Source organism: Castor canadensis, chromosome 4 (assembly GCF_047511655.1).
Source record: "Castor canadensis chromosome 4, mCasCan1.hap1v2, whole genome shotgun sequence".
Classification (NCBI taxonomy): domain Eukaryota; kingdom Metazoa; phylum Chordata; class Mammalia; order Rodentia; family Castoridae; genus Castor; species Castor canadensis.
This window is the reverse complement of record NC_133389.1, coordinates 23615884-23643218: the sequence shown is the minus strand read 5'-3', so window position 1 is coordinate 23643218 and position 27335 is coordinate 23615884. Positions and strand designations below refer to the sequence as shown.

Sequence of the window (27335 nt, the reverse complement as noted above, 5' to 3'; positions counted from 1 at the left end):
AAAGGGACAAACAAACAAGTAAAAAAAACCACGTGTCACTTAGCTCACCTGGTGGTCTGCATCTCTCGAGTTGGTAGGAGGTGGCATCTGGTGATGCAGGAGCCCTCCTGGTTTCTCCGTTTAACATGGAGTGAGGATGCTATGCGCAGGCTGGGAGTGTGGAGGAGTTGGAAGAGTCGGAGTTTTGCCCCTTCTCAATGGTTTATCCTGTAAGGTGTATCTCCAGCATCTCTCCAAGATTTTATGCAGCTCTATTTCTTGATTTTCTGTTTTTTTTTTTTTTTCCATTTTTCTTTTATTATTCATATGTGCATACAAGGCTTGGTTTATTTCTCCCCCCTGCCCCCACCCCCTCCCTTACCACCCACTCCACCCCCTCCCGCTCCCCCCCTCAATACCCAGCAGAAACTATTTTGCCCTTATCTCTAATTTTGTTGTAGAGAGAGTATAAGCAATAATAGGAAGGAACAAGGGGTTTTGCTGGTTGAGATAAGGATAGCTATACAGGGCATTGACTCACACTGATTTCCTGTGCGTGGGTGTTACCTTCTAGGTTAATTCTTTTTAATCTAACCTTTTCTCTAGTTCCTGGTCCCCTTTTCCTATTGGCCTCAGTTGCTTTAAGGTATCTGCTTTAGTTTCTCTGTGTTAAGGGCAACAAATGCTAGCTAGTTTTTTAGGTGTCTTACCTATACTCACCCCTCCCTTGTGTGCTCTCGCTTTTATCATGTGCTCATAGTCCAATCCCCTTGTTGTGTTTGCCCTTGATCTAATGTCCACATATGAGGGAGAACATACGATTTTTGGTCTTTTGAGCCAGGCTAACCTCACTCAGAATGATGTTCTCCAATTCCATCCATTTACCAGTGAATGATAACATTTTGTTCTTCTTCATGGCTGCATAAAATTCCATTGTGTATAGATACCACATTTTCTTAATCCATTCGTCAGTGCTGGGGCATCTTGGCTGTTTCCATAACTTGGCTATTGTGAATAGTGCCGCAATAAACATGGATGTGCAGGTGCCTCTGGAGTAACAGTCTTTTGGGTATATCCCCAAGAGTGGTATTGCTGGATCAAATGGTAGATCGATGTCCAGCTTTTTAAGTAGCCTCCAAATTTTTTTCCAGAGTGGTTGTACTAGTCTACATTCCCACCAACAGTGTAAGAGGGTTCCTTTTTCCCCGCATCCTCGCCAACACCTGTTGTTGGTGGTGTTGCTGATGATGGCTATTCTAACAGGGGTGAGGTGGAATCTTAGTGTGGTTTTAATTTGCATTTCCTTTATTGCTAGAGATGGTGAGCATTTTTTCATGTGTTTTCTGGCCATTTGAATTTCTTCTTTTGAGAAAGTTCTGTTTAGTTCACATGCCCATTTCTTTATTGGTTCATTAGTTTTGGGAGAATTTAGTTTTTTAAGTTCCATGTATATTCTGGTTATCAGTCCTTTGTCTGATGTATAGTTGGCAAATATTTTCTCCCACTCTGTGGGTGTTCTCTTCAGTTTAGAGACCATTTCTTTTGATGAACAGAAGCTTTTTAGTTTTATGAGGTCCCATTTATCTATGCTATCTCTTAGTTGCTGTGCTGCTGGGGTTTCATTGAGAAAGTTCTTACCTATACCTACTAACTCCAGAGTATTTCCTACTCTTTCTTGTATCAACTTAAGAGTTTGGGGTCTGATATTCAGATCCTTGATCCATTTTGAGTTAATCTTGGTATAGGGTGATATACATGGATCTAGTTTCAGTTTTTTGCAGACTGCTAACCAGTTTTCCCAGCAGTTTTTGTTGAAGAGGCTGCTATTTCTCCATCGTATATTTTTAGCTCCTTTGTCAAAGATAAGTTGCTTATAGTTGTGTGGCTTCATATCTGGATCCTCTATTCTGTTCCACTGGTCTTCATGTCTGTTTTTGTGCCAGTACCATGCTGTTTTTATTATTATTGCTTTGTAATATAGTTTGAAGTCAGGTATTGTGATACCTCCTGCATTGTTCTTTTGACTGAGTATTGCCTTGGCTATTCGTGGCCTCTTGTGTTTCCATATAAATTTAACAGTAGATTTTTCAATCTCTTTGATGAATGTCATTGGAATTTTGATGGGAATTGCATTAAACATGTAGATTACTTTTGGGAGTATAGACATTTTTACTATGTTGATTCTACCAATCCATGAGCATGGGAGATCTCTCCACTTTCTATAGTCTTCCTCAATCTCTTTCTTCAGCAGTGTATAGTTTTCCTTGTAGAGGTCTTTCACATCTTTTGTTAGGTTTACACCTAGGTATTTGATTTTTTTTGAGGCTATTGTAAATGGAATTGTTTTCATACATTCTTTTTCCGTTTGCTCATTGTTAGTGTATAGAAATGCTAATGATTTTTCTATGTTGATTTTATATCCTGCTACCTTGCTATAGCTATTGATGATGTCTAGAAGCTTCTGAGTAGAGTTTTTTGGGTCTTTAAGGTATAGGATCATGTCGTCTGCAAATAGGGATATTTTGACAGTTTCTTTACCTATTTGTATTCCTTTTATTCCTTCTTCTTGCCTAATTGCTCTGGCTAGGAATTCCAGTACTATGTTGAATAGGAGTGGAGATAGTGGGCATCCTTGTCTGGTTCCTGATTTTAGAGGGAATGGTTTTAATTTTTCTCCGTTAAGTATAATGCTGGCTGTAGGTTTGTCATATATAGCTTTTATAATGTTGAGGAACTTTCCTTCTATTCCTAGTTTTCTTAGAGCTTTTATCATGAAATGATGTTGGATCTTATCAAAGGCTTTTTCTGCATCTATTGAGATGATCAAGTGGTTTTTGTCTTTGCTTCTGTTAATGTGGTTTATTACGTTTATTGATTTTCGTATGTTGAACCACCCCTGCATCCCTGGGATGAAGCCTACCTGGTCGTGGTGAATAATCTTTTTGATGTGTTGCTGAATTCGATTTGCCATTATTTTGTTGAGGATTTTTGCATCAATGTTCATTAAGGAGATTGGCCTATAGTTCTCCTTTTTGGAGGTGTCTTTGCCTGGTTTTGGGATAAGTGTAATAGTGGCTTCATAAAATGTGTTTGGCAGTTTTCCTTCCCTTTCTATTTCATGGAACAGTTTAAGGAGGGTTGGTATCAGTTCTTCTTTAAAGGTCTGATAGAATTCAACAGAGAATCCATCAGGTCCTGGACTTTTCTTTTTGGGGAGACTCTTGATTGCTGCTTCAATTTCATTTTGTGTTATAGGTCTACTCAGGTGATTAATTTCCTCTTGGTTCAGTTTTGGATGATCATATGTATCTAGAAATCTGTCCATTTCTTTTAGATTTTCAAATTTATTTGAATATAGGTTCTCAAAGTAGTCTCTGATGATTTCCTGGACTTCCATGGTGTTTGTTGTTATCTCCCCTTTTGCATTCCTGATTCTACTAATTTGGGTTTTTTCTCTCCTCATTTTAGTCAGGTTTGCCAGGGGTCTATCGATCTTGTTTATTTTTTCAAAGAACCAACTTTTTGTTTCATTAATTCTTTGTATGGTTTTTTTGGTTTCTATTTCGTTGATTTCAGCTCTTATTTTTATTATTTCTCTCCTTCTATTTGTTTTGGGATTTGCTTGTTCTTGTTTTTCTAGGAGTTTGAGATGTATCATTAGGTCATTGATTTGGGATCTTTCAATCTTTTTAATATATGCACTCATGGCTATAAACTTTCCTCTCAAGACTGCCTTAGCTGTGTCCCATAGGTTCTGGTAGGTTGTGTTTTCATTTTCATTGACTTCTAGGAACTTTTAAATTTCCTCTTTTATTGCATCGATGATCCATTCATCATTAAGTAATGAGTTATTTAGTTTCCAGCTGTTTGCATGTTTTTTGTCTTTACTTTTGTTGTTGAGTTCTACTTTTACTGCATTGTGGTCAGATAGTATGCATGGTATTATTTCTATTTTCTTATATTTGCTGAGGCTTGCTTTGTGCCCTAGGATATGATCTATTTTGGAGAAGGTTCCATGGGCTGCTGAGAAGAATGTATATTGTGTAGAGGTTGGATGAAATGTTCTGTAGACATCTACTAGGTCCACTTGATCTATTGCATATTTTAGATCTTGGATTTCTTTATTGAGTTTTTGTTTGGATGACCTATCTATTGATGATAATGGAGTGTTAAAGTCTCCCACAACCACTGTGTTGGCGTTTATATATGCTTTTAGGTCTTTCAGGGTATGTTTGATGAAATTGGGTGCGTTGACATTGGGTGCGTACAGATTGATGATTATTATTTCCTTTTGGTCTATTTCCCCTTTTATTAGTATGGAATGTCCTTCTTTATCTCGTTTGATCAATGTAGGTTTGAAGTCTACTTTGTCAGACATAAGTATTGCTACTCCTGCTTGTTTTCGGGGGCCATTGGCTTGGTAAATCTTCTTCCAGCCTTTCATCCTAAGCGTATGCTTATTTCTGTTGGTGAGATGAGTCTCCTGTAAGCAACAAATTGTTGGATCTTCTTTTTTAATCCATTTTGTCAAACGGTGTCTTTTGATTGGTGAATTAAGTCCATTAACATTAAGTGTTAGTACTGATAGGTATGTGGTGATTCCTGCCATTTAGTTGTCTTAGTTGTTTTCATGGTTAAGTTGGGTGTCACTTTCTGTGTGCAGGATCCCTTGCAGAATCTTTTGTAATGGTGGCTTTGTGGTCACATATTGTTTTAGTTTCTGCTTATCATGGAAGACTTTTATTGCTCCATCTATTTTGAATGATAGCTTTGCTGGGTAGAGTATCCTGGGGTTGAAGTTATTTTCATTCAGTGCCCGGAAGATCTCACCCCACGCTCTTCTTGCTTTTAATGTTTCTGTTGAGAAGTCTGCTGTGATTTTGATGGGTTTACCTTTGTATGTTACTTGTTTTTTCTCTCTTGCAGCCTTCAATATTCTTTCCTTAGTTTCTGAACTTGTTGTTTTAATGATGATATGTCGTGGAGTAGTTCTATTTTGATCTGGTCTGTTTGGTGTCCTGGAGGCCTCTTGCATTTGTATGGGAATATCTTTCTCTAGATTTGGGAAATTTTCCGTTATTATTTTGTTGAATATATTACGCATTCCCTTCGCTTGCACCTCTTCTCCTTCTTCGATGCCCATGATTCTCAAGTTTGGTCTTTTGATGGAGTCAGTGAGTTCTTGCATTTTCTTTTCACAGGTCTTGAGTTGTTTAATTAGTAGTTCTTCAGTTTTTCCTTTAATTACCATTTCATCTTCAAGTTCTGAGATTCTGTCTTCTGTTTGTTCTATTCTGCTGGATTGGCCTTCCGTTTTGTTTTGTAGTTCTGTTTCGTTCTTTTTTCTGAGGTTTTCCATATCCTGGCTGTTTTCTTCTTTAATGTTGTCTATTTTTGTCCTGAGTTCATTTATCCATTTATTCATTGTGTTCTCTGTTTCACTTTGGTGTTTATACAGTGCTTCTATGGTTTCCTTTATTTCTTCTTTTGCTTTTTCAAATTCTCTATTTTTATTGTCTTGGAATTTCTTGAGTGTCTCCTGTACATTTTGGTTGACCCTATCCAGTATCATCTCTATAAAATTCTCATTGAGTACTTGTAGTATGTCTTCTTTTAAATTATTCTTGTAGGCTTCATTGGGTCCTTTGGCATAGTTTATCTTCATTTTGTTGGAGTCTGGCTCTGAGTTTCTGTTCTCTTCATTCCCCTCTGGTTCCTGTACTAATTTTTTGCTGTGGGGAAACTGGTTTCCTTGTTTTTTCTGTCTTCCTGTCATTGTCCTTGGTGTTGTTACTGTCCCTGTACTGTGTGTAATTAAGTATTTTCTAGCTTGTAATAATAACAATGGTAATATTTAGAATGGAAGAGTGAGCTGAGATGGAAAGCAAGGAGTTAAAGAAAAGGGGAAAACAAATATACAGACAAGAGGGAGAAAGCAGAACAAGGTATCAGACAAGAGAGTTTCAAAGGTATAAACAGGGAGTGTTAGTGTACTAATCGACAGTAAGCTGAACAGACGATAGAGTGACAGAGAGAGGATTGAAAATCAAAGATAAAAAAATAAAAAATAAGTATATGAAAGTATTATCTATTTATAAAAATGAATTAAAATAAAATGGAAAATAGAAAATTAAAAAAAACAAAAAAAACAAAAAAACCAAAAAACTTCCAAGTTTATATGCAATGCAATTTCAGTCTTAATAATTTGGATGTCCGTCTCAATCTCCACTCCTGGAGTTGGTGCCTCAGATGTTGTTCTGTAGTTGTCTCATCAAAGGGGATGCATAAAGTAGAACAAAACTACTCTCACACACACACAGAAGAAAAAAAAAAAAAAAAGCCCCACCAAGTGTCCCCAGTTCAAATGCAATACAGTTTCAGTAAGTTTTTCGGCTTGCAGGTGTAATTCGGTTGTTCTCTCATCAAAGGTAGGGAGAAAAAGAAAAAAAAAGCATCTGGAGGCAGTTCTGAGAGTAGTATCTGCAACTGTGGCTTGCCTGCCTGCTGCTCTCAGCCTGTAGCTGGCGGCGTTATTTATGCAGATCTCTGGGGTTAGCTTAGCACTCACCTGGTCCCACAGGCTTTGTTTGCTCAGAGTTCTCCTGTGCGGGGGAGGGGGGGGCCTCTGCTACAGGCTTTTCCCTTTCCAAGCACTGGGAAAGGCGACACTGCCCCGCGTTGTCAGGCCTGCGTGTTTATTTACAGTTCACGTGGGAAGTGGGTCTTCCCTCCTCTCACAAGCGTCCCCGCTCCTGGTTGCTGGCACGCCCCGCTCCCGCCAGAGCCTCTCCGGCCCGCCCGGCTCGTTTATTTACAGTCCCGGGAAGGATTCCCTTCCCCCAATCTTCAGCGCTCAGGGCGCCCCACCCTCTTTCCAGCGTGTCTTAACTGTTCTTATTGCTTAGTACTCAGTTTCTCTTTTTTTCCCGGGTGGAGGTCAGTCTGTCCAGGGGGCTATGCTGCTCTGGCCCAGGCTTGTCTGTGGGGGAACCGCGGTACCGCGAAGCTCACCTGGTCCGCGTCTTCCCAAGCCGTATGGGCGCCGGCCACTGGCGGCCCGGGGGCCTCCTCGGTTCTCCGTTTAACGTGAAGTGGAGATTCTCTGCGCCGGCTGGAGATGTGGCGGAGTCTAAGTTATGCCTTTTCTCAGTGATTATGCCTGCAAAGTGTGTCTCCAGCGTCTCTCCAAGATTTCAGTATAGGAGGGTCGCTTTCTGCTTCCTACCTCTAGCCGCCATCTTGGAATCTCCGATTTTCTGTTTTTATAATACAGCAAATGCAGGGCAATCATGGAGCCAAGTGATCACCCCATTATTCCTGGTGGCGACCTTAGCGAGTGGGCTGAAGTCTTCATAATTCCTCAACTGAACGAATATTGCTTCAGAGCCTCTGTTACAGAACATTTCGTTCCACACAGGCAGTGACTGACACACTGCCCCTTCCACTTATCGCCCAGCCAGCGCCAGAGCACACGATCTCTTAGAGTTTTTGAATCTTGAAACACACCTGGACATAAGTTTTTGATTAAATTAGTGTGGACCTATGCTATCTAATTTCATTAATAAGCATGTTAGTTATCCATAAGGAAAGTAATAGTTATGAGAGAAAGTAGAACTTTGGAAAGTGAATTTGAAAATGAAAATTATTTAAAGAACTCAGAATTAGGGAACATTTGAACTGGTGACTTAATGACATTGTGATAAGTTATCTGTAGCAGTGCTGCCTATTTGAATTATAAGTAGAATTATAATAATCAAGTACCCTAAGAGTATTTTCTCTTCTCTTCTGCAGTTAGCAAACAATACACAAGCAAAGGTATGCTGGTAGAGTAGAAATATTTCCAGATTCATAATTTAGACTCAGAATTCCACCCTTTTCTGACATTTTCCCAGTACTGATACTCTTTGAGCAATCTCTTTAGCATAAAAAGAAAAAAATAATTCAATTAATATGAACTTTGTCTTGAATTTTAAAATTAAACAATTCCAAAAGTTTTATTTTATATTTAGTATTTTATATATTTATATTCTTTTTTTCCCTTGTTGCAGTGAGATTTGAATTCAGGGCTTCATGCATGCGAAGAAGACACTCTACCATTTGAGCCACACCTTCAGTCCATTTTGCTCTGCTTATTCGAAAGATAGAGGTCTCACAATCTATTTGCCTGGGCTAGCCTCACAGTGATACTCCCCACTAGCTAGAATTACAGGTGTGAGTGGCCAGCACCCAGCTGATATTCTTATTCTGTGTGACTCTAAAAGTAGTGCACACTGCTAATGCTACCTAGGAGTTTAAAAGTTTTCATTATGTTTGTTTTGAGAAAACAAACCTTCTTATCCTAAACAATTTCTTTTGTGTACAGTGCAAGTTCCAGGGCCAGTAGAAAACCTGCAAGCTGTATCTACCTCACCTACCTCAATTCTTATTACCTGGGAACCCCCTGCCTATGCAAATGGTCCAGTACAAGGTTACAGATTGTTCTGCACTGAAGTGTCCACAGGAAAAGAACAGGTAGGTAAAGCAATGGGCTCATGACTTCTTCCATCTACTGGCTGTAGTGCTAGAAAAATAGGAGGTGATCTACAAGCTCTTGATACCATGTAGTGTTTAGCACATCCATTGAACAACTGATTAGTTATAAAACACTTGTCATTGGAAACTAAACAATTTAATTGAACTCTAGGGGTGAAAGTGCCAAATGAGCAATGAAGTGAAGTCAATAGAGAGAATGGCAGTTTGGGGGTTGATTTGGCAGTAGACTGTGTAGTGTAGGTAGCATCACCAATATTAACCCACCTGGTCCCAGAGGCATTTATACTCTAACTCCTTATCCTAAGCAAGGATCATGTTTATATTTAATGGCCTTAGCCAAGCTGCTGTTTTTGTTTTTATACCTCTTATATATTTCTGTTCTCAGTTCACCATTAGTTTGTGACCAATCATTTTCCATTATTTTCTGTAGAAATTACTCTTAGAAATCTATCCTACTCCTCCTCCTCTTTGTATTTTACTTTTAATCAGTGATTATCATAGATGCTTAAAATGAGGCAAATGAGTTGTTCAGGTAAAGTAAGAGTAAGTAATTCTTTGGGGAGACCACAGAAAGTGGCCAATTTTATTTGGTGAATATGTGTATGTGAGTATACAGACATATTTATCTGTATATGTACTTATGTATACAAGTATATATATATATATATATATATATATATATATATATATATATATGAGGTTGTTTACTCCCATTTTTTGACTTTTTATTGTATCCACTTTATGTATGCATTTCACCAAATCATTTAAATAAATTCAAAAGCAATGTCACCTCAGATTGATAGATGTGAATGTGGGAATCATCACGTATAGCTGAACAACTGGTTTTGTGAGGCATTGGTCTAATTTTCTCAGTGACCTTTACCTTCAGTAACTCCTCCACTGTGTTGTGAAGTGCTTAGAACAGTTTCAACTACATAACTGTATTTTGGGACATAAAAGCTATGACAAAGTGACAGTTTCAGGAGATGGGGAGTATATTTTAATAAGCAAGGGAACACGTCTGTGATTTCTTGGTGAATTGTGCCCTTTGGGGTACAAGAACAAATCTGGGTCCCATGGATTTACAAGCTGACTTCTGCTTTCCAGGGTTTTAGTATGGGTGGGATAACCCATACCATTCAATGCATTGAGTGGTGTTAAACATGTTGTAGTTTAATGACTATAAAAATAGCATGATGCTGTTTTAACAAGGAGTCTACGGAGTAGTTTGGGCTTTATTGAAGGAGTGTGAGCCACAGTAAGTTTTTACAGCATAGTTCTTGAGCAAGAGGCTAACATTCAGTTCACTGATTGTACAGAATGGCTGCCATCTCTGCTTTAATGTGTCTCTTTAATAACAGTTTTGGCATTGTATTTCTCTAGAATATAGAGATTGATGGACTATCTTATAAACTGGAAGGCCTGAAAAAATTCACGGAATATACGCTTCGATTCCTAGCTTATAATCGCTATGGCCCAGGAGTATCTACTGATGATATAACAGTGGTTACACTTTCTGATGGTAAGTCACAAACAGTGAAATTTCATTTACCTGTTACAAAAGTGAAATACTTCTGCATGCTATGGATTCCACTTTCAAGGCTTTAGCATAAATTTTAGCATAAATTAGAAATTTATATAATTTGCTCACAATATCTATTAAAATCAAATTATGCTTTCTATCAAGGGCTATATTCTGACACAAGTTGTATTTAGATAGTCCACAAGGTCTGACTGTTTGCTAAGAGCTCAAGTTGCTTTTGTGCATTACTTTACATTTCTATAAATGCTCTAATGAAAACACATTGGCATTTATTTGGGCTAATTTAAACTGGCAAGTTTCTTTTATTTCTCATTCCGAAAAGCACAAATGTTTAATAATGTAAATGACAAACAATCCCCCTTTATATATCACTGAATCTGAAAACATAAGGATTTAGAACAAATAATCCAATATAATGTACTAAAGTAAGCATGAAAATCTACACTTTTAGTCTTACCTTGTGTAACAAATTAAAGATTAGGCCTATTTTTTAAATGCCATAAAGGAGAAGGAGGAATCTTAAGAGAATGAATTTGATTAAGAATGGCAAAAGGAAAATGGAAACCTAGGGAATGAATGATAGTGAAAGGTTGGGAAATGTAATAAAAAGTGAAAATAAGGTACAACAAAGTATATGATATGAGAAGAGGCCGATGGAAACTCAGGCAGGAGCAGAAATGCAGGCATGACCCCTATGAATATTAAAGAGGCAAGGAGCTGGCTCTATTCAGCAATGGGTTCCCTGCTAGTGTGTTTAATTCTATAAATTATTGAACTTTTGATTTGAAAAAATGACTAGCTTGTGATTCCTTGACTGATCTATCATTCTTTAATCTGGGGAAGTATCAGGGTGGCTATTCCACAGAATATCAATGGAAAGAGGAAGGATATGCATGTTACTAAGGAAGTGCTAAGAGAGTGTGGGAGTGAAGCTCATTTGCAATTTCAACTTACAAATGTATTTTATATGTGAGACCTGTTCAGTACTGTTTTTCATGTAATCCTTCTACCCATCCATCTGATTCCATTATTGAAGACAAAATAGAATATATATTGGCAGAATAAATTACTTCACAACTTATAATTATAAAAATAAAAGGAAAACAAATGAAAATGAATATTTTACATAATTTATGTAGATTTCTCCGAACTGCAATACTGTGGCCTTATTCTCCACTTTGATTTTAAATGTCATAAGTGAGAAAAATAGATTATTAGTCATTAGTCCAAGAATTATCTTCTGGAAGTGTCCCAGTGCTTAGGAGATAGAAAATGGCTGTCACTAAAGAACAACAACAAAAAAGATTTCATGACCCTCAACCCCAATATATATCACGGTGGAAAAGACACTAAATTCCCTCTACCCAGTGAATTTGATGGGGAAAAACCAGGAGGTATTCCATGGTCCCCTTGCAGTGGGTACCCTGACATCATCTGCATTTATCTTTATAATCAAGTCATCTCTTTTAATTTCTAACAAAATCTGTACCTTTGCCTTTCATTCTCTGATTACCCAGTCCCCTTCTCTTTCAATCTGAAGTTTTCTCCTCTCTATCCCAGTGGTTAATGCTGAGGTCATATTTCCAATTTCAATATACTGAGACACATTTAATAGTCACCTCCTTTCCAGGCCTTCACTCATGGGGGACTCTTTGACTTTTTGTACATTGTAATAGGTAGATGTTCTGAAAATTAGAAGGGCTAATCCATGTAAACACCTAAAACAATTCAATGCATACATTCAGGTGTCTAATAATTGTCATCCATACCAACATACATGTCTCTTTTTCTCATTTCTCACTGCATTAAATATTTGTTCCTAAATATGAAAGATGATGTTGCAGTCATATCTATACTCTTCCCAACAAATTAAATGTTTTTAATTAATTAGACAGGTTAAGCTAACACAGTACAAATGTTTGCATGTAAAAACTTATCTTTAGGGTTTCCCATTTATAGAAGAATTTAATATATAACTGTTTAAATGCATCTGTGATGTAAAGACCATCATATTTCTTATCATGTTATAGGAATTCTTACCAAAAAAGTTTATACCAGGGCAGAGAAAAATGTAAAAAACAAAATTAAATAGTAATTTTTTTTCTGAATTAATTATTCCAATGGCTTCCTGGTTCTGTTAAGATGCTTGTAAATATTTTTAGCCAGATGAGCTGTCATCTCTAATTTAGCTCTGCTTTAATTATTTTTCTGGGTAGAAACAATTTTTTATTCAAATTCCTCCACCTAGGGTTCCATTCATTTACAATTGTCATGGAATAAGGGGTGAAGGACTGCCCTTGGCTTTCTAGTTTTCAGGGTAAATCACGGGAACTTGAGGGCCGCACATGAAAAGAATCTCACGGGGTCTCAAGAAAATAAAATGAGAATCTCACAAGATGGAGGTTTTAACAAGAATTTGTTTTGGTATAACAGGATAAGGTAAGGAAAGAAGAAAAGAGAGAAACATTTCCTGCCTCCCATGTAGGAAAAAATGGGGTGAAGACTCCAAAATGGTGATTCTTATCTGAGGTCTTTATACTTTCTGTGCTGGAGAAAGATACATGGTCATGTCTTCCAGCAACCTCTGACCATTAGACAGTGGTTCTGAATGGCCCAGATGGATGCTGTTTATTAAAATAAAACATGGAGATGTGAACTGGGCCTACCCAAAACACAGGGATGGGTGAAATTTCAGGACTTTCCTTGGCCAGATAGGCTTCCTTTTTTTTTTTTTTTTTGTCTCTTTGCCCATTTCTGAGAGTTTGAAGCTTTTAACATCTCAAGGGAGAAGGCAGATGTAGATAGCCCCTTTATGTCTCCCTATTCTTGTAACTTAACATCTAAAGAGAAGTGATGGGTAAGGAGTTTGCTGCTCTGCTTTTTCAGTTTACTTCCTGCTTCTAAATTTTTCATCTGACTTTTTAAATATTTATTATTTTTTATTTCCCTGTATCCTCATCTGTCTCTCCTGCTTCACAAAGACTGACCTCTCCAAATGATTGAGGTTATTTAGCATGAGATCATGTCTAGCTTTGCCAATTTTTCCAAAACATTTATTCTTCAACTAGTTGAATCAACAATTATGAGAGTTCATGCCAGTTTGTCCCGTGGCCAAAAGCAGGACTCAATTTTATAGGCAATCTAACTATAAGAATAAGGTCATTCCTATTATCACTAATATTGTTTAGTAATTGTTACCACAGGTTATTGACCTTCTATCCTGTTGATTCTATAATTCTTCCTATTTTAAATTAAAATGGAATCATGAAAGCTAGAAGCAGCAGAGCCAGACCATATAATCTAGTGAATAAAGAGGCAGGATTCACTGTGGAAACAAGTTTCTTGTTCAGTGATAAGTGTCCCATGCTAGTACCTTAAAGAAAAAGCTTATAATTAGATATGAGTGATTTTGATCCATAAATTGTGTGCACATGGCAGCACACAATTACTATGGGAAGGAATTCAGGTGCCTATAATTATAGAGATTCATTTATAAATATGAGAATTTGTTCCCCCCATCACCATATGTATAAACCAGCAAGCTTCACTATATTGATGGGAGCCTCCAGACCTACCTCTGATTGATTTGAATAGATGTATTGTAGATGATAATTACTTGACATTTTGAAGACAATTGTGTTCTCCCTCCCATGAAACAATGAAATATGTTAGAAGGACAAACAGAGAAAAGCCCAGATAGAGAGGTATATTCTGCTCACTTCTACCAAATCCTACCTATTGTGTCTACTTATTCCAAAATAATATGGGAATTTATAGTAAAAAAGAAGCATATAGGTATTGACAAGTAAAAACACTATAGAAAAAATTCTCTGTTTGCCCTGGCATGGCAAGAATAGCCAATGTACTATCACTGGAAAATAAGAGACGTTTGTACTGTAGAAAAATAGACAGCATACATTAACACCATTGTTATAAGGATTTCAGGGTTTTATTATGTCTATTGGCTTTTAATTGCTAATACAGAAAATAATCCTGATACTTCTAAACTTGTGGTAGTTACAAAAATAGGTAGTTAAAAGACACTTATAAACTTAAAAACCAACATTTGATATCATATAATCATCTATGTACACAGTATGTTGAAAAAAATACATGATACATCTATAACCTTCTTTCTCCAAAATTCAATGACCTATCACAAAGTCAGTTAGTGTTATTCACATTATGTTTTGATATTATTTAACTGAACAAGAATAATGGGTATGATTAACAATATATACATGACATGTAAATATTATAATACCATGTTAAATTTTAACTAGAAATACTTTTATAAACTAATTCGTTATCATTTATATTGACATTATTTACAGACTTTGCTTTTAAAAGTTAATGTTTTTCAAATGTTTATGAAATTATATGATGTAAAGTGTGTTATACCCCAATTTTTACCTCCACTTAATCATAAAATTATAATTTATGTCTTAAGTGTAATATTGACATTTAAATAAAATTAATTAATAAATCACAAAATTGCAATTTAAAAACGAAGTAGCAAAACTTGTGATTAAAGCTCTGAATGCAAAAGAGCTTTTCTTATGGCCTCAGAATCTATTAGTTAATTTGCTCATTCAATAACTATTTTTTTGAATGTGCACCATTCTTCTCAGTATTGATAATGCAACATCAAAATGGACAAAAACACTTGGCACATGGTGCTTACATCTTGTACTCAATTTAAAAACAAAATATAGCCAGGTACAGTATCTCAAGCCTGTAATCCTAGCTACTCAGGAGGTAGAGATCAAGGAGGATTGTGGTTCAAAGCAAGCTAAGGCAAAAAGTTCATGAGACCTCCATCTTTACCAGTGGCTGGGCATGCTGGCATGTACCTGTCATCCCAGCTATATGGGGAAGCACAAATAGAAGTATCACAGTTCAGGACAGTCTAGGCACAAAGTGAGACCCTATCTCAAAAACAACCCACACAAACAGGGCTGGGAGAATGGCTCAAATGGTAAAGCAGCTGCCTGGCAAGTGCGAGATCGTGAGTTCAACTTCCAGTACAACTTCCCAACCCAAATAATAGAAAATGAGATAAAAAAATAAATGCTGAACTATTTCAGGAATTATGAAATATTTTTGAACGAATACTTGCTTAATCCACAAGAAACAAACCTCATGTGAATATTTCATCACATGCTACATTGCCTATAATCTTTATCAAGCACTAAGACAAGAAGTTCAAAATCAAAGCAAAATAAATGTTTGCAATTCCCATCATGTTCAGAAAGGTCCAGGAGCCAATATTTAAGCAAGTATTTATTTTCTCATTCAGTCAGTCATCGAGTCAGCAAATATTAATTGAATGTCAGTTGGGAAGATATAAAGGTTAGGCAGATGTATATTATCTCCTGATGGCAAATACTTTTGGGAACATAAAATGAGAGTGTGGAATAGCTGAGTTCAGGGTAGAATATAAAGGACCCTATGGTAAAATTAAAACACAGACAACATTATCCAATTTAAATTGAAAGAAGGGGAAACATAACAAAAAATGGTCCAGAGAATCTTTAAAATGCCCAAGAGCATTTCATTTCTATTAAATTCACACATGTGTCACAAATAAGAAAAGGGAATACTTGTTATATAGATTGATATGTGTTAAGAATTTATCAAATACTGCTTCTGTCCCATTGAGGGACAGGGAGCTTTATTTTACTTATGCTTCATCCCAGACAGCTATGGCAATTCTTGACACATAAAGCTATTCAGTGAATGATTGTCTTTGAATTACTTACATAATAGAATAATTTTTTAATATAATAAACATTCATCATGAGAATTAAAAAATAAGCTACACATGTTTTTCCATCAAGGTTTAGGGAAAAACAAAATGCCAGAAAGAATAATGAAGTATCAAAAAACACACAAAAAATGAACTACTCCTTTCTTAACAGCATTGATAGGCTGAATACTTTTTGATAACCTGCTTGAATCCACGACATACAGGCTTAATTATCAACAGCGATTAAAAAGAAAAACCCCAGGAAGTATTTCTTTTTCACTTTTAAGGAGATAATTGAGATTGTATTAAAAGGCTTAAGCAACTTGGTTGACCATTAGAATGATACATTTCATTATAGATCTATGCAGATCCTGAAATGTTCAATACCTTAAGCCTTTAAAACCATTCTAGGAAATCTCCCGTGTGTTTTCTTGATTTCTTTCAGGAGGTTATCACAAAAAAGCTGTAATTAAATGGCAGTATTTAGTATCACAAACAATTTGGGTGGCTTCTTAGGTGGATAACTAAATGGCCCACCAAGTGAGAAAAAATAAACAAATGCAGTTATTTCTCATCTCTCCAAGAAAATCTTGAATGACCACCTGTCTGCACAGCCTATATCTAATTATCATTATCAACTGCAAAAGACACACTCTCTCTTGAGCAATAGAGGATTGAAATTTGGCTTTCAAAATGTTAGTAGTAATCACCACACCTTGTTTGATTCCTTTCAGTGCCAAGTGCTCCCCCTCAGAACGTCTCCCTGGAAGTAGTTAATTCAAGGGTAAGTCAGTTAAACTTTCACTACTTCATTACCTATTACTCATTTGTGCATTATTCTGGTCACCTAGCTACCATCTGTGTACAGAATGGTGGCATCCATGTAAAGAAATGTTCCAAAACAACTCTCTGAATGGTATTGATCAACCATACTTTTCCACCAGACTTTAATAAACTAAATGAACAACTTGTCTATTTCTTGTTCATTTGATGTAGATGTTACAATGGGTAAAAGCTACTCCAGCAGGAAACAAAGATCTCACTTTTATCAGTATTCACCAGTAGAAGGCATACATCAAGTAAGGTAATAGATGGTAAAAACTAAAGAGCTGGTGTTAAAGAAAGACCAGTTAATCCTAATAGATTAATTGAAATTGATATTTCATCATCATATAGAGATATGATGAGTATCTTTCTTATGAACACACACATCAGTAGCCATTCTTGAGGTGCAACAAGACTATATTTATGAAGCAATGTTATCTAGTTTTCCTAACCAGCAAAGTTGTGAAGACTTTCAAAAAAAGCCTAAATTGGACTAAATATTGTAACAGATAAGTAGACCAGTGCAAGAAACCAGTTCTCCAGAAACAAGTAAATATTTCAAGAATAATAGGGTTGAAAATAAGCCAAAGCCACCAATCTGGTGAGACGCTGTGACCACTGGTTTTGTGCACTCAGGGAGAACAACTTAACTCCTTTGGGTCTTGGTTTACTCAGTTCTCAAGGAACAGGATTGGCCTAAATGCATTCTCTGGGAGACAGACACAAAATTTTTGAGCCTCAGAAAAAGCCATATTCTAAGTTTTAATCCTCATTTTCCATTTGAATAATTGCATGTTGTCTTAGTAAAGATTCCAGCATGACCAAACTTCTTTCTATATTCCAATAGCATGTGTTAATGTCTTCCTTATTGGCTGAGAAGTGAAAGTAGTAATGTAACATGTGCAAAGGATCTAATTTAATGTCAGTAGTGATTACTTTGTTTCATGCATAATCTCATGCCATCTTTTGCAAAATTCTGTCATGAAGCCGTATTTTATGACTGTGATCAGATTTGCCTGTCAAATTAATTTATTATCTTTTAGAGCTAATGAAATGTCTCTAAAATTAATATCCTAATATTTTAAGCACAAATATTAGATAAGAACTAGTGAAACAAATACATACTTAGAATGATGGAAATAACTGAACCCGTGTAAAAAAATTGGATAAAAAAATTAATAAACTCTAAGAAAGATACTTTCCTTTGCAAGAAAATTAAATCGTTTACAGATGTGCCATTCAAATTAAAAGATTGCCTAGGCAAAGTCAAGCAGATTTTGTAATTATTGTATATATGTTGTTAACAAATGAAAATTTGACAACACACCATAATCTCTCTTGCTTAATGACTCATTATTATTAGAATCTTCACCCCCAATTTTTCCTCCAGGGCAGAGCATAGAAATTGATATGTAAGATATTTTGTGTTTGTGTGCACATGTCCTTTAAAACGTGTACTCCAGCAAAGATGAATGTTTTCTTCTGAAATGTGAATAAGGCATTATTGAATGACCCTGGATGCTGACTATGTCTGAATATTGATTTACTATCTTCCTGAAGAGAGAATTCCTGGATTACAAAATTGACTTTTTCAACTGATTTATATACATGTGTACAAATATCACAGCTCATACCCTTCTACAATATGCAATGTTTCTAACAAGCAAATTTGGTCACTCCTGCTTCTAGATTCTTGTAGTTGACCTCTGGAACACTGCCCTGCTGGAAAATTTAACTTGTTCATTCATATTTCACAATGAATGCAGCAGGCACCGGGAAGTTTCTTATTCTCTCTCCCTTTCTCCTTCCCTCTGTTATTTTATTTCTTAGCTTCTAAGGAATTATGAATTTAAAGTACTTTTTCTTAGGTTTTTATCAAGAGGAAAGAATCTGGGTGATCAAAATACTCTTTTTGCATTCACAATATGTTGATTCAGAGAAAGACAAAAATAATATTCTATTTTGATATTTTCCCTTTGTTTGAAATAAAAGTTCTCAAATACATTAATATTTACCTCTAAATATTACCATTTCAAAAAACAAGCTGCATTTAAAAAGAAACGTGGTTGAGTGAGTATTGTGCATTTTTACAACTTCAGAATTATGACATTTTCTGATATTTATTTAACATAGGATTTTTTTCTTAAAAAGAAACAGTCACACTTTGACTAATTATTGTACGTATTTTTCTATATAGAACATACATTATATATGTTATAGAAATGCTTTATTTGCAATTATAGGAAATAACTGAACATTTCACTGAAAATAAATGAGGAAATTTGATGTTGCTGCTTCAGAAAGATAATCAAGATTTTCACACATAGCACTAAGAAGTCATTTTTAAGAATAAAATATCAATTTATAGATGCTTACTTGATTATGCCTAGCTGTAAGTCAATTGGACTGAGAAATCATGCTCTGGGATAGTCTAACAAAAAGCTCCTTATATGTGTAGATAAAAAAACCAAAGCTTCCTGCATCTTAAAGTGTCTTACTCCACCTTTTTCAGCACAATGTGGCATGCTTAAAAACTTTAATGTGTATTGGGCAATCATATGCTTCTCTTTACCCAGGGGTAGTTAAAACAGCAATTTCCAACACTGAAAAACTCCAGTAATTTTGGCCACAGATATTTTAACATCACCTCATCTTATTTCTCTCTCTCTCTCTCTCTCTCTCTCTCTCTCTTTCTCAATATATATAGGAAATCTGAGTCTTGTATTATTGGGTAACCACTCCTGAATATAATGGATTTATACTGAGATCTCCTGTCATTGTTCTAGTGATGACTCCATCAACCTAAGTCCTTAGCTAAGTGGTTAAGTGAGTGACTTGCAAAGGCTATCCAGTTGGGAGTAAGGAGTTAGGGAGAATAAGAGGAATGAAAAATAAAGAGTCAGCATGAGTTACCATATTAATTTACAAGTTGGCTTGGTGGTTTTTTTTGTTTTTGTTTTTTTTGGCTACATTGGGTTTCTCTTCTTCTGGTTGGTTAGAGGGATCTTGAATTGACTTTCTTGCCTGCTGTGTCACAACCATCTGGCAGCATACTCTTCACCACACTGGTTTTTCAGTCCAGTGCTATAGTGTGAACAGGTTTCCTGTGACTGTTGCTTTCTTTGTGGTATGTTGTACAGAGGCATAGGCCTCAGGTAGCCCAGACCCCTTATTTATTTCTTCCTGAATCACCCTAAATCCTTCCTAAAATATCCTTTGGCCTCCAGAACTCTGAATCCTCCCCTTAAAATTGAATTGTTTCTGAAATGGATTTCATATGGAGAAAAGAGGACACATGGGAGACCTCATACAGTTGATTTCATTTAAGGATAAGTTAGAAACCAACATTTACTCACTGCTGGACAATTTAAATACAATAATAATTATACTTACAATCATGATGCTGGTGTTTGTACTGATTCTTAACAAACAGGGCTTTTCTGCTTAAACACTGGACCTGGCCTAGTTATCCATCAACTTGAATCAAGTAGATGTAGATCTCTTCTATTTGCTGTAATTATTGATCATTTCATTGATTCATTATGTGACTCTTCTTTGAGGACAAAGATTGAAAGTTTTAGGTAGGGTATGGGAGTAGGAACACAATTGTAAGTAAGAAAATATTTTCAATAGTTTGTGCTGTCTAAGTTTTCTGTTTTTCTTTTTAACCAAGAATTTGTAGAATAGACTAAGCTGGATATAAATTTTATATTACATTAAAATAGAAAATATATAATAGTTTGTTGGACTTCCTTGAGAATAAAACCTGGTCTACAATTTGAGTAGAATGCATCTTCAGTTATCCACTGTCCCATTTCCTTTTTCAATTGAGACTTTTTATTGTGGTAAAATATACTTAAAATTTATCATTTGGACTATTTTTATCTAGTTTTTTGATGCCTTAATGGTGCTGTGGATATAACCCAGGATCTTGAACATGCTGAGAATAGGCTTTACCACACAGCTGTAATCTCCAGTCCCTTTTTACCATTTTAAATGTATATTTCACAGTATGAGCAACATTTACATTGTGAAGGAGCTATCACCACTTTCCCTCTTCAAAACAGTTCTCATCCTCTCAAACTGAAACCCAATACCGGTTAAACAATAATTCCCCATTCCTCTCTTGTCCCTAGTCTTTAGCACACAATTTACTTTCTGCATCCAGATTTATTTAATAATAGAGTGAGGAAACTAATTCATGGAATGACTATGGTTGCCTTTTCAGTCCATTTTAATTGAGAAATAAAGCACTTTAAAAATTTTAGATCCTCACTTTCATAGGGAAATAAATTTGACGAGCCTTAGTAGTCAAAAATATAGGAAGATGCTGTAATTAGCTTGGAATGAATTATTATTGATAGTGCTTTCAGAATATTCTTATTCAGAAGCTATATATTTATGAATTATTTTTAGAAAAGTTACTGATAAAGCCAACTTCCATATTTAACAATAAGAAACCAGAATTATAAGCAAGGGATTATGCTGGAATAGTGATGGAAGCAACATCACTTTCAAAAGTGGTCACAATTTAGACCAGAACACCTAACCAGGAGCTAAATTGATCCTTTGACTTACTTTTTTACAGTTCCAAAAAGTCAAGTGTTTCTATCTTTTCTTCAGTGAAAATCCATTCACTAGGTAAAAATAAACTATGAATGGAAAGGATGATAAGATAGCTTTATTTAAAAAAAAAGTACAACCATAGTTGTTTTTTGGTTTTTTTTGTGGTGGTATCTCACTGTGTAGCCCAGGTTGGCCTTGAACTCGAGCTGCTCCTACCCTCATCTCCGTAATGCTGGCATTATAGACAGGTCTGTGATACCACATCTGGCACCAATTTTTAAATAATATAAATACCAATTTATACACATGTCAATTTAAATGCATTTATAAATAATCAAGTAAAGTAATGCTTCTGAAATCAAAGCATATTTTTTGCATCACACTGTAGCTCATTTTATTAAAGCAGTTATTCCTAAAATCTGTTCCAAAAATACTTTTTTTGGATACTTTCCCAAGTAAAGAGATTGCTAAGGTTTAAAAAATTGTGAGAAGAGATGAAATCCCTTGGAGACTTCTTCATATTGGAGATTGTAAAGGATATGAAGAGTACTTGCTTAATTCAGATTTTTCCAAATTATATTTTCCTATAAAAACCTTTTAGACCAAATACTGTCTTTTTCTCTCTTAATATAGCATATACACTTAAAGCAAGAACAATGTATCCCACAAATTGAGCAACCTCACTGTCCCCAAAGGTACATTATTATGTGAATTATCTTAATACTAAAATATAAATCTAAGTGAAGAAAGAGGAAAAAAAATTGAATTTATGAAAAGTTAGGAATTAATCAGGTAAAAGGTTTTTTTTTTTTTTTTTTCATTTTTCTTTTATTATTCATATGTGCATACAAGGCTTGGTTCATTTCTCCCCCCTGCAGGTAAAAGGTTTTACAAAGTACTTTTGGGCCTAACTATAGAATAGGGAGTTGAGAGTGCCCTATGATGTCTACCACAAACTTTAAATAAGTTAGAGACATGATTAAATCTACATGCCAATATGAGTTTCTGAGTAAAATGAATAGGACTTATCAAAAGATATTCTAGAATCTTCTCATCTTTCATGTTTTAAATACTTAAAGTACATCTTTTTTCACAGATTTGTGTTTTGGATGTGCTTTGCCCTTTCTGATTTTATTATTGCCATTGTTATTTAGTGTCGTGTACAAAGTATTTTGACAAAGAAATTCTCTCAAATACGAGACAGTATCTCACTTTAATATCGCTTTGTGATTTATACTTCATCACGCACATTTCTAATGGCTCCATTTCTAGTTGGCTGTGAAGGCAAAACTTACTTTAGCCTTTCCATGAAGTTTAATGAGATTTTCTTCAACTCATACATTTTTGAAAAGTGGGAGGTTTAGTAATGGGCTTAAATTAAATGAACCTAGGTCTAGTGATAAGGTCTCTGACTTTAATTTAGCTCTTAGAAGTCACCCTTACAGTTGGAATAGTTGGTTAATCAGAGAACATGAATAGGTTCAGTCCTGCCAGTAAGGTAAAAGCACTCACTATGTGATTTTATTTTTAGAGATATTGAAATGTTTGCTTATATGCAAAAAATTATTCCCCAGTATAGTTTTAAATGTTTATATTAGAAAACTGTTAAAATGCAAATACTTTATATGAAAGATTTAACACACTAACATAATTATTATCAATATTCTTGACCCATACTTAATGAGTACCTAATAATAATTAATTATAATTGCAGTCAAATTTTCAGGAGGCATTCTGTGCCTAGCCATGTGCTAAATAAATAAGTCATTTGCTCCCTATAATAATCCTAAAAGCATTATTCATTAAATCAATTAATAGAATACCATGTTTTAGCTATGCTTATTACTGGAAAAATTTATAATAAAAGCAATCAAATATACTTCTTTCCTATAGCTTAATTATATTCTAGTACAGGGAAATAGACATAGAAACAAATAAAAGATCAGTTAACACAAGCTAGTGATAAGGTCTATGAAGAAAATTAAGTGCAGTAATGTGATAGAGAATTACACTTTGCAGACTTAATTTAATCAGATTGTCTGAGACAGGCCCTTTAAAGAGATGATACTGGAGGCAAGACATGAATAGAGAGGGGATCAGTGTTTTGCACACTCATGGAAAAGCATTCCAGGTAAAGCTAACTGTTGGTGTAAAAACATTAAGGAAGGAATTACCTTTGCATGATAATGAACTAAAATGACAGTATGAATAGGTAATGGATTTTGCTGAGTCGGGGGGCAATCACCTGAGGCTTTGTCAAGATTGGTTAAAGTTGGAATTTTATTCTGTGGATAGATTATGGGGAGTGATTTGATTCACCCTTTTAAGGAACACGCCAGCTACTGTGAGGAAATGCATGAACAGATGAAACAGAGTAAAAGGAGGAAAACCAGCTAGGGACAACTGAGTGATCACAAAAGACAAGTGTAGCAGGAATCCAGGAATCATAAGTAAGAAGAGATGGAGAGAGAAGTGGAAAAAAAAATCAGGATACCTGTTGGATCCAGAGCCAAGAAGATGAACTAATGATTTGAATAAGGGGCAGGTGGGGAGGAGCAACAGCAGGGCAGAGACTGGATTTTTGGCTACAAAATCTTAGTGGATTGTGGAGCTGTTTAATAGGAGAGGGAGAATGGATAATAAATTGGTTTAGAAGGGACAATTGGGATATTGTTGGACATTCTGAATTTGAGATAACTGTTACACAAATTATTAAGAATGTCAATCATGAAGGTACTTTGGTATATGAGTCTAGAATCCTGATGACAGATCATGCCAGGGGATGTAAATTTAGGAGTCACTGTCACACCAATAACACCTAGAGAGAACAGATACAAAATAAAATGGCTGGAACTTTTAGGACACATCACATTTGGAGATTGGACATTTGAAGAGGAGTAAGAGTAGTGTGAGAAAGAAGACAGAATGCTCTCAATAAAGTCAAGGATGGATAAGTGTTTCCAAAACATGGGAACTATTACTGTTGCCATGTGCTGATGACAATAAAGTGACCACCAGGCAAAGGGGTTCAAAAATAGAGAGAAAGAGTGTTGAGGGACTGAACAGAGTGGTTGTCAATGATTTTTTTTGCTGTTAAATGGAGCAATAAAATGGATGGTAAAATGAAGGTGGTAGGATTGAGGGAAATTTTACTTACTTATTCATGTTCTTTTATTTTTGGTCATGAGACACACTGTAACTTTTAAGGTGTAATGAAGTAGAGAGGGACAAGTTAACAAGAGAAGAAAGAGTAGAAAATAGCAAGAATACCATCTTTTGGGTAGATAAGAAGGCACAGGATCCAGCAAATAAAAAAGGGTACAGACCCTTCAATCTTGGTAAGAGGAGCAAAGGCTGAGAGAGCAGGTAGGGATGCAATTATGGTAATCCCTTTGGAACTGGACAGGTTATCAGTATAAAAAGAAGTCATCATAGCATGAAGACTTGCATGTAGGCGGAGTGGGAAGGAAGGGGAAAAGATGGGAAGTAGGTATCCTGGTTATAGAAAAGGAAACACAATATATGTGCATTTATGATTGCTGATCAATGTGGACTATTTGTGATTTGTTGTCATGAATTGAAATTCAAACCAGGGGTCAAGGGTAATGATACAGACCTAAAATCCAGTGACTTGAGAGGAGGAGAGTAAGAGAATTACAGGTAAGAAGTTAGTGCCATCCAATCTCCCTGTATAAGGGCAGCACCAGCAAAAATTGTGAGACCCTATGTGAAAAATAACTAAAGTACAAAGGATTGAAGGTGTGGCTCAGGGAGTACAGCACCTATCTAACAAATATGGTGCCCTAAATTTAAACCCATGTACCACCAAAACAAAACAGAAATAAACAAATAAATAAATAAATAAATAAATGAAGCTAGCTAACACAACAATGCAATAGCGTCTGCTCTTCTTGCTATGGTTGGAAGTTTGGTTGACGACTTGGTGTGGGGATTTGGAGTTCATCCTATTTGTAGCTTTGTCAGGGGAAAGGGATCAAAGATGTTGAGAGTTTTTGCAAAGGGGTGATTAAAAGGAAGATTCATGTGCCCTAAATGCCTGAAAAGAAAGAAAGAGATGTTATGGTGATGGAGACAGATGACAGATAATGAAAAAGTGTAAACTCAACAAAGTGTATAATTGTCCTCATTTTACCAAAGAGAACACTGAAGCTTAGCGAGCCTAGCTGATGTACCTCAGGGCAACACAGAGAAGGAAGAAGTGGGAACACTGGGGTTTGAACCTAGGCCATGGCTGTTGATCATTTGGCTATGCTACCTCCTAAGTGTAATCCCTTTGATCAGGGAAGGTATACAAATGAGAAAACAAAGCAAACCTTGCCTTCAAGTGCATTCTTCTTCAGTGGAATCAGTTCTCAGGCTGAAGGGAAGATCAAGATGAGCAGCTAGGAGAGGTTCTATACACATCAGGACTAAAGGTGTGAGAGGAAGAATTGGACCTAAAAGTGCTGAGAGAGGAGAGTCAAGAAGAGAATTCAGAAAACCACGTTCCCCTGATTTCCCACATTTTCCCAGACAGAACCTATCTAGAAGATTCTATATCTCACAGCTTCAGATTCCCTCTGATGAACCTAACAAACACTTCAGAGAAACTGCAAAGTAGATGTCAATAAACCTTAGTCATTTTAGAGCATTTTCAAATGCAATTCTATTTTTCCCTTAGTTTCCAAGTTTATATTATTTATAATTGGAATTTTGGACAGAAAAAATTATAATCACAAAGAGGAGTCTTATCTCAGTCGTCAAGGTTTGTGGGCAAAAAAGAAAAAACTTGTAATTGTTAGGAGCATTGGTCAGGATACTTTCAGAGAAAGTAGAAATCATAACACTGAACAAACGTTTTATAATTAAACATCATTAATTTAAATAAGAAATAAAACCAAACTAAATAGGCAAATCTTAGATGAGTGTAGAAGAAACGTTGTAAGATAATAGTTTACCTGTCTAAATATGAATGTATTTTAAAATTCAGCATCCTTAGTAACCAAACTCAGTTTGATAAATCTGTCTCCTGAAGTCATTCTATTATTTTATGAATCCCTGTACTTATAGAGCAATGCAATTAATTTAAATTTTAAGTTTTAATATATTTTTGAATTAGTATATATTAAAATATGAACATTTTTCATTGTGATAATTCCACACAGGCATACAGTGCACTTTGGACAAGTTCATCACCTCCCCTTTCTCCCCCTCCCTCTTTCAAACAGTGTTTGGTGGGTTTCATTATGCTTTATTCATATGCATATATACATATGTGTGTAGTGTACTTTGACACTTTTCACCCCTCAGTATCCTTTGTTTAATCTCTCCATCCTCCCACTAAGCACCTCTCTACACAGGTCCCCTTTTACATATGTGTCCCATCATTACTATTAGCAGTATCATCATCATTTTAGGTCTTGTTCCACAAATGATTGAGAACACGTGGTATTTAGATTTTGGGGCTTGGCTTATCTTGCTCAACATTATCATCTTCAGTTCCATCTATTTTCCTGCAAATAACATAATTTCATTTTATTAATGGCTTAATAATATTCCACAGTATACATCGTGGCTGTTTCCACAGTTTGGTCATTATAAACAGAGCTGCAGTGAACATTGGTGTACAGGTATCTCTGTCATTTTAGTTTAGTGTCTTTATAAAGCATACGAACATAATGTGGTGTGTCTATCTATCTACCTATCTATTCTCAGTATTAATCAGTATTGAAATGAACTTATTTACGTTTTACTCTCCTGTATAGAGAATGATGGCCTCCATTAGTTTTCCAAAGATATCCAAAATACCACTCATCTTACTGGAAACTTCTCTCTGTGAAACTGATAGAACCTAAGTGCATCAACCTTGTTTTCTCAAACATTTTGTAGAAAGTATTCTTCATTGTGATTACAAGAGGATTTTTTTTTCAAATGCACTGGAAAATATGTGTCAGCAGTTAAAAACAACATTTAAGAATTTGCCATTTCAGAAAATTAACTGAGGGATCATATAATATGTCTAATCTCAATACAACTAGGAGAAATAACTTCTGACTTCTACTAAAACTTTGTCCCAGAGTAAATGGTAAGAAATTCCATATTCTTTTTTGTATCCTTTCCTTTCTTTGTAGTACCTGAAGG

At 35.6% G+C, this 27335-nt stretch overlaps 1 protein-coding gene across 2 annotated transcripts in view; it reads left to right on the top strand.

Annotated features, from left to right (window-relative positions):
• Dcc (DCC netrin 1 receptor) overlaps nucleotides 1–27335 on the top strand; it is a 1132969-nt gene that overhangs the window by 820736 nt on the left and 284898 nt on the right. For both annotated transcript variants that reach the window (XM_074069811.1, XM_074069810.1), the window contains exons 10-12: nucleotides 8342–8490; nucleotides 9895–10033; nucleotides 16538–16587. In XM_074069811.1, coding sequence (XP_073925912.1) covers nucleotides 8342–8490; nucleotides 9895–10033; nucleotides 16538–16587 — 338 coding nt within the window. The remainder of the gene's footprint in view (nucleotides 1–8341; nucleotides 8491–9894; nucleotides 10034–16537; nucleotides 16588–27335) is intronic.